Source organism: Macrobrachium nipponense, chromosome 35 (assembly GCF_015104395.2).
Source record: "Macrobrachium nipponense isolate FS-2020 chromosome 35, ASM1510439v2, whole genome shotgun sequence".
NCBI lineage: Eukaryota > Metazoa > Arthropoda > Malacostraca > Decapoda > Palaemonidae > Macrobrachium > Macrobrachium nipponense.
This window is the reverse complement of record NC_061096.1, coordinates 276,735-289,878: the sequence shown is the minus strand read 5'-3', so window position 1 is coordinate 289,878 and position 13,144 is coordinate 276,735. Positions and strand designations below refer to the sequence as shown.

Genomic DNA, 13,144 nt, shown 5'->3' with positions numbered 1-13,144 from the left:
GACAAGTGATTGGTTCCACTATATATTATTTGATTAACTGTCTCTTTTTGTCCAAAACGGATTTTAATGCGTTAGAAGGTTTATAGAATTTTCCTTTGATAAACAGGCCTTATTTGGCAGGAGGTAGGATAATGTTTTGTATACCCATAGATGGGTATCTTACAATTACACTAGATACAGATCAATGTTTTTTATAACTATAAAGGTATCTGTAAGTGTGCGCTTATACCCCCTGTACGGAATCTGAGTTACGCTACGACAATTAACTCGTTATTGGACCAAAGGAATAAAAAACAATGTAAATGGCTAATATTCTAAATTTTAACGGCACGTACAGTCGGGTGTAATCCCACCACTACTTATAATAACTTATTATATTAAAACTACGGGAACCTGCTCTGATTACTTGATACGGTTGTGTGATTCATAGGAAAATTTCTTTTTTAATTCAAAAAGGTGTTGAGATGAATGATCTGACATCACTTTCCCCTCCAATAGAGTCGCTTGTGGAATGTGCTTTGCTGTTCAACACTCGACAAATTTGAGCTGACCCTGACCGTTTACTAGATGGCACAGTACCAAGTTTCCTGAAGCAGGTTTTGTTTGTTTTTAGCATTATGTTTGCTGTTGGTTACATAAAAAGCAACGAACATAAGAATGACTTGAACTACTATGAATTGAGTGATTACTATTAAAACAAGTTATCCCTACTGCGTTTTTATTAACTATATGTACTTGCTGTGATTTACTTTCATTCTTTGCTAATATTTGAAATAGTGAGGGATCCAGGTCAGCGCATTTAGACATGTGTTTCTTAATTTGTTTATATAAATCTATTTTCGTGCTGTTGGGCAATGTCTCCTCACCAAAACACTGTACCAAGATTTTTTGTAACATAACTGTTATGAATGTTACGTATGTTAGCCTAATGAAATTTTTTAGACATGTTATTCCTTGCAATCCAGCCATATTTTTAAAAAAGTTAAGTTGAGTCATAGAGATTCGATTTTTTAAGCATATAACTAAAAAAACTCAAGGCTAAAACTGCTATCGGGACCTTGCACAGGAGCTTTTATTTTCCTGACCCGAAATAGTGTTACCTCTAATTTATCCAGATTTGTACAGGTGTTCCATTTGTTTTTGTGTGTTTTCTTTTCACTACGGTGTCTAACGACCCTATCCATGCATCTGTATAAATACAGACGTCCACTGCGTAAACGCATATTCAATGTTTAATGTGATTTGTTACGTACAGAATTAATAGTCACCCAAAATGATAAGATTAACACAGCATATGATGATAATATTTCAGGAGAACTTCTGGAAAAATAAAGTTGACATAAACTCAAAGATAAAAACTCGCAGGAGCGAAGTCCCAATGATGTAGATAATTTCTGTAAAAAGGTGAGATTAAGAATGTCTCATAACTTCAGCCAAAGGAACAACGAAATTCGACCTGCAAAGGAAACACTCAAAGTTACTCCAAATGAATAAAAAAAAAAAAAAGATTGTACTTAGCCTGATTTTGTGGGAAGTCACGGCGTTTCGATAACGACACGGCCTTGGTCCCCCTTCTCTGTTTAGCGGATGACCCTGGTTTTTAGCTTGAGTTTCCCACGTGTGCGTTGTTTGTGTGTTGAATGATTCGTGTCCCTCTTGCTGGTCCCTGAAGATCCGATGCTGCAGACGCTGTCCGGTTTGTTTCTCGAAGTACTGGAAACGCTCAATAAACGATGATGCCTTCTTGAATGATTCTAAAGGAGAGACATCTCTTACGGTTAGGACAAAGCTTGCGTTGCCGTAGGAAGCAGACACGTCCGGTTGTTTCATGAAGATATGCACTGCTGAAGACACTCACTAAACGATGATGCGGTTTCTTGAATGATTCTTGATGTAAGACATATCTTACGTTGCCCTAAGAGACACTAAGTTGCTTGAAGAATCTCTTGCTTTCGCCGTCGTTGACTTCTGATATGATACATTATTCGATATGCTTCAGAAGACGTTGAAGAGTTATCGCTGCCACCAAATATGTAGGGCTGATGCCTTTGTATAATAAGAAGCCCTGTGAGGTTATTTAGACCTGAGATAATTTACGCTAAGGTCGGTTTGTTATGATTCTCCATCCTCATTGGAGTGTCTTGGATTTCGCTGATAATTTCTAAGTCAGTATCTTCTTTCTGATGCGAGGTTCCATTGTTGAAACAATAATATATATATATATATATATATATATATATATATATATATATCTATAATATATATATAGATATATCTATATAGATATATCTATATATATATATAGATATATATATATATATATATATATATATATATATCTATATATATATATATATATATCTATATATATATATATATATATATATATATATATATATATATATATATATATATATATATATATATATATTATATATATATATATATACTATATAGATTATATATATATATATATATATATATATATATATATATATATATATATATATATATATATATCTATATATATATATATATATATATATATATATATATATATATATATATATATATATATATATATATATATATATATATATATATATATATAGATAGATATAATAATATATATATCTATATATATATAATATATATATATATATATATATATATATATATATATATATATATATATATATATATGATATATATATATATATAGTATATATATATATATATATATATATATATATATATATATATATGTATGTATATTATATATATATATATATATATATATATATATATATATATATATATACTATATATATATATATATTAGTATATATATATATATATATATATATATATATATCTATATATATATATATATATATATATATATATATATATATATATATATACTATATATCTATATATATATATATATATATATATATATATATATATATATATATATATATATATATATATATATATATATATATATACATATATATATATATATATATATATATATATATATATATATATATATATATATATCTATATATCTAATATATATATTTTATATATATATATATATATATATATATATATATATATATATATATATATATATAGGTATATATATATATATATATATATATATATATATATATATATATATATATATATATAATATATATATATAATCTATATATATATATATATATATATATATATATATATATATATATATATATTATATATATATATATATATATATATATATATATATATATATATATATATATATATATATATATATATATATATATATATATATATATATATATATATATATATATATATATATATATCTATATATATAAGATATATATATATTATATATATATATATATATATATTAATATATATATATATATATATATATATATATATATATATATATATATATATATATATATATATATATATATATATATATATATATATATATATATATATATATATATATATATACATATATATATATATATATATATATATATATATATATATATATATATATATATATATATATATATATATATGTATATAATATATATATATATTATATATATATATATATATATATATATATATAATATATATATATATATATATATATATATATATATATATAAACATATGTTACAGTCAACATGCGTAATCAGTCATTATGCGTAATGACTAAAACTTTTAGTCATTTCACGTAATGGCTGTGACCGTTAGCCGTTATGCGTAATGGCTAAAATTTTTAGTCATTTCACGTAATGGCTGAAATTAAGGGCTCTGTATTACACTAGTTGCCTGACAAGGTTTCAGTCAACACGTGTAATGCTTCAAATTATGTTTAAATTCTCGAATCGCTAGTTATACACCACATTAGGCCGGAACTAAACAATCAAAGTACATTTTATCCGTTAACTATCTTCAATACTCCCTCCAATGCTTAGTCTCAATCTTCAGACACATAAGGCGTGAATTCACTCCAGACTTTTCTTCTTCTTCTACCTTACCTCCCTCCTCAGTCCGCCTCCACCTGCCCTCTCCAACACAGTGGTAATAACCCTCCCCCTTTTTTCTGTTTTTACCATATTATTGTAATGTTTTATTTAAATTGCTATCAATTTTTCATACTTAGATTAATGTAATCTATAATAACTTATATTTATCGTATACTATCTGTTGTTTTACTTTAAAATAATATAATTTTGTACTCCGGCTTAATTTTCAGAATCTAGACACAAATCTAGACAAAATGACTGAATCATTCGAAGATAAATTCAAAACAGAACTCTACAAGAAGCAAGAAGTGATAAAAAAAAAATCTTCATACCGAAAGAGCAATACTTTCAAATTATTGAAAATGTGAAAGCAGTACTATTTTACCGAAATTGTTTTTTATTATTTCTTTGTTCAGGTATGAAGTACTGCAATGCGGAGATGTTGAGAAATTGATCAAAAGAGGAAGCAACCCTGAGCAACAACCAATGTACTATGTCAGCGTTGAAGATACGTATGATGTTATCAAACGCGCACATATTGCAACAGGCCACGGTGGTCGTGACCGAATGGTGAAAGAGATTGGTAAGAAGTATGTCAACGTTACACGCGACGCCATAGAGCTGTTTTAATCCTACTGTTATGAATGTCAAAAGAAACATAAACGTCCACGAACGAAAGGAGTCATAGTTCGTCCTATTCCTACAAACGAATTTGCATCTCGGGCTCAAGTTGATCTTATCGATATGCAATCTATGTCCCAGCATGCATTCAAGTGGATATTGGTGTACCAGGATCACCTCACTAAGTTTGTTATCTCAGAGCTTTGACTTCCAAGCGCGCTGCAGAAGTTGCTCATAATTTGTTGGATATTTTTCTTTTGATAGGTGCACCCTCCATCCTACAAAGTGACAATGGTACTGAATTTACTGCTGAAGTAATTACGGAATTGAAACTTTTCTGGCCGAGACTTGTCATGGTACACGGTAAACCTCGTCACCCACAGAGTCAAGGCTCTGTGGAGCATGCTAATGGAGACGTTAAGGATATGTTGGTGGCTTGGATGGGCGATAACGACACCAATGACTGGTCCATTGGCATCAAGTTTGTGGAATTTCAAAAGAACTCGAGCTTTCATTCTGGAATAGGTAGGGCACCATACACAGCAATGTTTGGTTGTGATGCCAAAGTGGGTTTAGCTACGTCTTCATTACCACAAGAAATCATCCAGGGCATGCAAACTGAAGATGACTTACTCGCTGCCATCAACGCCGAGCAGCCTATTGATTTACAAGATGATTCTGCTGCTGTGACAAATGACGAAGTCTTGCCTGCAGCAGCTGATGAACAAATACTACCTAGCGGTGTACCAATCCCAACTGAAGATGACCCTGTTCTTACTGAAGATGAACATCCTGCAAACCTCATCGCTTCACGCATTGACATGATACGAACTGAAAGATCAGCTTCAAGATCCGCTCAGCTACAACAGGCTGAGCGAATGGTGAAACGAAGTCGTCTCGAACTAGCCGCCGGAATGCCAGGAGATAATGTCGCCATTCCAATACCTCTTGTTGATCGAGGGCGTGGGGATCCTCGTAATATTCTAGGTGTTATTGTAGATAGAGATCAAAATGACATGTACAAAATTAGTGTAAAATCTGGAATGTTGAAAGCAAGGTTTTCACGCAATCAGTTTGATCTCTGTCCTTAAAGCTGTTAAAAGAAAGTGATGTAAATTGTACACAGGAAGTATCTTTACGCCAAGCTGTAACAAAAGAATCGAAATCTGGTGGCCAAGATTTTGTTCGTTGCAATTGTGCCGGGAACAGACGTTGTGAAAGTAATTGTTGTAAGTGCTACAAAAGCAAGATAAAAAGCTCTAGCCGTTGTCATAGCTGTTTGGACTGCAAAAACAAGTAAACGATATAGAAATGAAAATGCTTCGACTTTTAACAGTTGATTTGAATAAGAAAGTGTTGTGTAAAAATAATTCGAAAGTGAGGTTTTTTTCTCAATTTGTTTGTTTTGTTGTTGAATTTGAATATTGTTTGTCAAGTGTACAACGATTGATTTTAAAAAATGAACAAAAAAACATTGCTATTTCTTCATTCTTAAAATTCAGTTTAGTCATTACGTGAAATGCCTGACCCTAAATTTCAGCCATTACGTGAAATGACTAAAAATTTTAGTCGTTACGCATAACAGCTAACGGTCACAGCCATTACGTGAAATGACTAAAAGTTTTAGTCATTACGCGTAATGACTGATTACGCATGTTGACTGTAACATATGTTTATATATATATATACATATATATATTATATATATATATATATATATATATATATATATATATATATATATATATATATATATATATCACATATATATGTTCTATATATATATTATTTATATAGGTCAGGAGGCCTACACCCTGTCTCTTATTTTTCACCTGTGGAATATGTGTGATAAATGAAGTCACGTGCTAAAGGTTATTATAATCATATATATATAAATTATAGATATATATATATATATAGAATATATAGATATAGATATAGATTTGAGGGATAGTAGCTATGATATATATAGATATATATATATATAATAGATATATATATATATATATATATATAGTATATATATATATATGTATATATATATATATATATATATATATATATATATATTAGATATATATTAGATATAGGTATATAGATATATGTATATACCATATATATATATATATATATATATATATATATATATATATATATATATATATATATATATATATATATGTATAATATATATATGTGTATATATATATATATGTATATATATGTATATATATATATATATATATATATATATATATATATATATATATGTATATATATATATATATATATAATATATATATTATATATATATATATATATAATATATATATTATATATATAATATGTATGTATATATATATATATATATATATATATATATATATGTATGATATATATATATATATATATATATATATATATATATATATATATATATATATATATTTATATATGGGGGAAATAGCTCTTTTTCTTATTAGAAAAATCATAACAGGTTACCGAGGCATCAATAAGTCACGTATTTTTCAACGTGATATTTTAATGCAGTTTGACACTTGCTTTATTTAGCCAGTCATCAATCATACTTTGCAGTAGGTAGTCTTTTAGGATACTGCCTGTGCCTAGACTTGTGAAGATGGCGCTAAGTGTCATTCAACAAAATGCATTTTATCGAATGTGGTTTTTCAACCAAATTTCCAAATATCGTCCTCGGTGAGAGTATTTCAGAATTTCTTATAAAAAACTTCTATTATTCGATTCAAAGTACAAAAAATAGTTGCGTTTTGTATGTATAACAAATCCTGGTTTAATTGATGCTTGCAGCAGACAGTATGTCTTATTAGATCGGTTGTAGCAAAGAAATGAAGTTAGGTAGCCTAGGCTAGGCTTGTGCCCTCAAACCACTCACTCATTTGGTAAGATGCTATATCATTTAAACCTTACTGTAAGTACAGTCTAATTCCGAATATACAAAAATAATGTATTTCGAAAAAAAAATATTGAATGATCATGTCCGGGAGAAATAGGCAATAAGATTGGTGACAAGGAACAGACTCTTGGCCAGGCAAACGGTAGGTCTTTGCCAGTTGATTTTCCCATATTTCATTGTTTTGTTGGATTTCCTGTACAGTCTGTTCAAATTTGTATTCCTCCCCATCTATGGCATCAGATTCTCTCGATGCATTGACTTTGAATTGCTATTCATTTAATCTATTTCAGCAATTTTAGCTTGGGCATGATACTTCTGCTTTTGTATCCAATACTGTTGACAAACAGGAATACTGGGAAAGAAGTTGCACTTTGCACATGCAAGCTCTCTGAAGGAGAAGAGGCATTACTTGGGGTTCTCTGCAGCTTCCCTTCAGCTCCTAATTGCAGCCCCTGTCATTTCCGTCCATATTTTCTTCCATCTTGTTTTCCCAATCATTTTCTCTTTCAGACCATTTTACTCTCGGTTTCCCTTTCAGCACTGAATAACCAAATAGATGCCAGTGCTGGGCCTTTGCCCTGAATTTGATATTCCATTCCAAGGTTTCCTGATTGTAGGACTGAAAAATAAGCAGATGGCAGCAGCTTTTCTATTCTTTATTGGGAAATTTTCTAAAACAAATATTGGTTATTTTACAAACATTCCAAGTCTACTCCTGTGGTTAACAGGAATACTGCTTCATAGTAGCCACCCTCTCTGACCTAATATTAGGTCAGAGGCTGGCTACCATGAAATAGTATCCCTGTCAACCACAGAAGCAGACTTGGAATGTTTGCAAAATAACATTTTTTTTCTGTAATAACACTGCATTCAGAGTTTATATAAGTAATCACTTATATATACCTTATACGGGTTAAGTCTATAATGAAATAATTGCACGTGCCTCTCAAGACTTAAGAAGCCCATAAGAAAAATACTGTACTCATAAAACCCAGTTCCACCACCAATCAAAAATATGCAAGTCAAAAATATTATTCTTGTTCCTCAAGTCATCACATAATTTCTAAGCCCTCACACCACATGGTTCATTCATTAAACCATTCAAGTTTGAAAAAGTAACCAAAATCATGTTCATCTAGATTTGTTTGTGTAATCTACAATTGATTTTAAAGCATAATCACTAGGAAGTCAACACCAGCTTTTTAACCAAAGATCAAAGAAACCCTTATGTACCATTTTCCTTCTTAGGACTTTCTTGGAGGATCGGGAATGAGAGATCCCCTATTGGTAAAATGCAAAGAACCTGGCATGACCAAGACTGCTCCTTTACAGTCTTGTTTCTTAGGCTGCAACAACAGTTGCAGTAGCTGACATGCTGCTTTTGGCGTTGTTACTGTAAAACATCACAGCCATCCTGTTTTTGTTACTTGTAGCCTGTATTGTGACCGACATCCCACAGACAGCACTGGTGGTCGCGTTGGGGTAAGAAGAATCTCCGTCTATGTTGATGAGGACTCCCCCTGTACTGCAGCTCTGCACCACCAACTTTGAGGACGTCAGGTTTATTTTCGTACCCGCTGGGGACTGTCGAAGGGGAAAATATAGTGTTACACAGACATATAGTATGTACAGCAGAGAACATATGTCATTGTCAGATAATGATGTTCTCCTTGGCAAATAACTCTAGTGTAGCCTTAGGAATCCAGGGATGACTAGGCCCACATTTCAAACGGGTAACGGTTTTTGTGTGTATATATAACTTTGGACTGCATTGAGCAATGCGTTACGGAAAGAGAAATTCTCAGAATTTCCCCCACCTCAATCCACCATTCACAAGCCTTGCTCATCCAGACTTTGCTACTTGTAGAGGAAGCAGTTAGAGTAGCACTGCCACCGCTTGTGAGGTTGATGACCTGGAATAGTCAAATGGCATATGTACATGGAAACCTGTATATACATCATCATCACCTCCAATGATGGCTACCACAACCCTACGGGGATGATGGAGATGGTTAGGACATGTCCTCCATTCAACCCCATAGCGATCAATGTGTTATAGTGTCAGCTGTGGGGCTCCTGTGGGCATCGGAAGAGTGGGAAGAGAAAGTTTTTCTTAGATGAGAACTATGAGAAGGGAGCAGAAATGAGCTGAGTTTGATATTTCTGTAAGGCAAGGCGCTGGAAAGACAAGAATGGCTAAAATGAACTGATGGTCTTTGTGTCATGTGTTATTGGAGGGAATCATGATGGTGATTTTATTGTTTATCAGTTTTCTAGAGAGTTGCACATCCATAAACAATCAACTGTCTCTAAATAGGGGACTCAGTATTGATCAAACTCAAGTGATCTTCCTTTACCTGGTGGCAGCTGGAGGTAATTTTCGTAATGGTCAGGTTGAAACCAGCTGCGTTGGCGTTGGCGTTGGCGGCGGCGGCGGCGGCGTTGCTCAAGAATGTACCAAGAGTGTTGTAAGAGGGAAGCATATCTCGAGTCTGGGTATCACAGAGTCTGTTGATAGAAATAATAATGATAAAAAGTTGCTGATAATATGAAAGTAGAAATAGCCTAGGCAGTATAGTATCAATATCTGTTTACTATTGCTGTATTTGTAGTTCAGAGTATCACAGTAACAGCACTCCTCATTTAACAATAGTAACTAATAATCACAATAAACTTTGGATTTATTCCTGTTTCTACTTCTTCCTTTGTGAGAAGTAATGATAAACACAGCCTCAGTCCACTAACCGAGGAAAAAAGGAATGCAGAATTAAGGAGAGCAAACGTAATTCCTTGTCAAAACTTAACCTAAAGAAACTACGTATAGAATATCATTATTCACTGTAACGCTCCAAAGTTGTAAGGTTTTGTGAAGGAGACATAAGCAAAGCTGTTGACAGTAATTTTAGCCCATGCTGGCACAGTCTGTTGAGTGGGTAGCGATATCTTTGATCAACTCTCATCAGAATCCGGCATAAAATGTTGATTATGTTCCATTGTGGAATATGTTTTTTGGAAAACAAAATCAATGTCAAGACTCTACTGGTTGGTATAAAGATACAAGGAGACACTTACAGTAGTTAATTGATGGAGCAATTCATAGCATCAGGATAATTGCTTAGTCCAAAGAGGGGAGGAGTCCATCTTAATGCAGTGGTACTGATCACTTGCTGATTACAGGAAGGGCTGGAGTACTATTACTGGAAAGTGAAAGAGGTTTATTTAAACAGGCAAAAATATTTAACAAATCACTAACACATAAAATGATCCTAAGAATCAATATAACTTTGAAGGTTGCCAAGATGTAATGAAAGTAGAACGACTCACAACATAAAATAAGACCTCTGAAAGTAACGGAATTCTGGAACAATCCACCTCGCGTCATGGACCTTAGAAAAGTGAAAAATTTCTGAAATGAGCTGCAGGATTTGATTGATTACTGAGCAGAAAAGTGAGAGTGAAACAAAGCAAAAACTGAATCACTGACAGGCAAGGTACTGTGGGATAACCACATGATTTACCTGTTGGAAGATGAATGGTCATTTTTGCTGGGAGTGGAAACAGAATTTGCCTATGTACTGAGCGAGGGTAGTGAACTTACCATTATGAAAAGTAAGAGCAGAAATTTTTTAAGTCTCTTTACAGTGTCCCTTTGGCCCCTAGCTGCAACCGCTTTCATTCCTTTAACTGTAACTCCTTTCATATTCTTTCTTCCATCTTACTTCCACCCTATCCTTACAATTGATCATAGTGCAACTGCGTGGTTTTCCTTCTGTTACAACTTTCAAACCCTTTTTACTATCAATTTCCTTTTCAGCACTGAATTACCTCATAGGTCCTAGCGCTTGGCATTGGACCTAAATTCTCTACTGTATTTACGCTCCAGGAATGAATGCTCATATATAGTAAAGCACTTACCTACATCCATTTATGGGTATGAACCTGATAGTGGCAGACCATCCGTTGAGCCAATATGCTCGAGACTTTGAAGTAGAGGATCATCTTGTTTACGACAGATTCGACAACTGTCCCAGGCAAGATGTCCTTTTCCAGTACCTGCCAAAGAGAATCAGAAAAAGAAAGAGGAACACAACCCTTTTTGTAGACAGCTGTCTTTTTTTCAGGTTTGTAGCCGTTCTTGGTAAAGGTTTTTCCTTTCTTGGAGCGTCTTCACTACATCTACAAACGATACGTAATGATCGAGATAACAAAATCAGAAAAAGGCTGAACTTGAATCACGGTTGGATTAACTGAAGGGAGATAATTCTCCAGTCAGTTCATGTTTTCATTACGTTGGGCTGCGTCAAATTAAGTTAGGTCGAAAGAGTTTGAAGTTTACCCTCTTGTTAATATCAAGCACAAACGGTCATGTGGTTTCACTGCAATTATGGCAAAATATGTTCTACTATTCAGTACTTGAAAGGATGTATTTATATTAGCTTATTATTATTAATTAATGATAGACTTTTATTTCCTTATCTTACTGAGTTTCAAAATAGAGACAACACTTGCTCATATATAAATTATACACACACACACACACACACACACACACACACACACACATATATATATATATATATATATATATATATATATATATATATATATATATATATATATATATATATATATATATATATATATATATATATATATATATATATATATTATATATATATATATATATATATATATATATATATATATATATATATATATATATATATATATATATATATATGTATATATATATATAATATATATATATGTATATATATATATATATATATATATATATATATATATATATATAATATATATATATATATAAAACGTGTAAATATTGTAACTATTTTGAACCCCATAATAAGAGGAGGAAAGTCGTCCTAGAATAACAACAAATAACAAGAAGAAGAAGAAGCAGTGAGAAGCATCTTAATGTAAATAATGCATGACTCCTCCCCCTCCTCTTCTTCTTTCCAACTAGAGCCAGGAAAGCAGAGCGCCCCATTCGTCCTACTTACACATCTCCCCTGAAAGAGTCGTTCGTCCTGATCTCCAGGATCTCGAAGTAGCAGCACATCGTGTTGTTGCAGAAGGCATGCCTTCCGTAGATCTGGAAGTCCGTGAAGTTGAGCTGGACTATGTGGCATGCCGGTGCCTCGATCACCTTCGTGCATTTCACGTCTGCAAAGCGGAAAAACTCTTTGCTGATTTGTTGATTTGTATCCCTCTCCATCGGCTGTGCTGAGACCGGATGGCTGTACCAGAGCTAGCTTCTTTAGTTTTGCAACTTAATGAACATTTAGCTGTCCCCATCTGGGTAGGTTTTGGTGCTGGTATAAGGCCGATAAACCACCTCTTAGTGGTGCAAAGGTCATTGTAGGAAAAGAAGAATTTATTTAGTTGCTTTTGTTGTTGGAGATTAAGGTGGCCTTCTGTCAGCACGGGCTTTAGATATTATAGCAGTGCATAGCATCGTATTTAGTAAATGGTATCATTTAAATTATATGTATAT

General features: G+C 31.9%; 1 protein-coding gene across 1 annotated transcript; it reads right to left on the bottom strand.

The window, feature by feature from the left end:
• Positions 1-8,272: 8,272 nt before the first annotated feature.
• Positions 8,273-11,674, bottom strand: LOC135208183 (uncharacterized). The gene is made up of 4 exons (XM_064240319.1): positions 11,542-11,674; positions 10,699-10,823; positions 9,984-10,134; positions 8,273-9,210 (listed from the first exon to the last, which is right to left on the bottom strand). The coding sequence occupies exons 3-4, from the start codon at positions 10,107-10,109 to the stop codon at positions 8,968-8,970; spliced, it is 369 nt and encodes a 122-aa protein (XP_064096389.1). The 5' UTR covers positions 10,110-10,134; positions 10,699-10,823; positions 11,542-11,674; the 3' UTR covers positions 8,273-8,967.
• Positions 11,675-13,144: the final 1,470 nt, after the last annotated feature.

Coding starts and splice junctions, on each gene's coding strand:
- LOC135208183 (XM_064240319.1), bottom strand. CDS start 10,109: ATGCTTCCCTCTTACAACACTCTTGGTACATTCTTGAGCAACGCCGCC. Junction 9,211..9,983: donor TTACCTCCAGCTGCCACCAG/GTAAAGGAAGAT, acceptor CCCCTTCGACAG/TCCCCAGCGGGTACGAAAAT.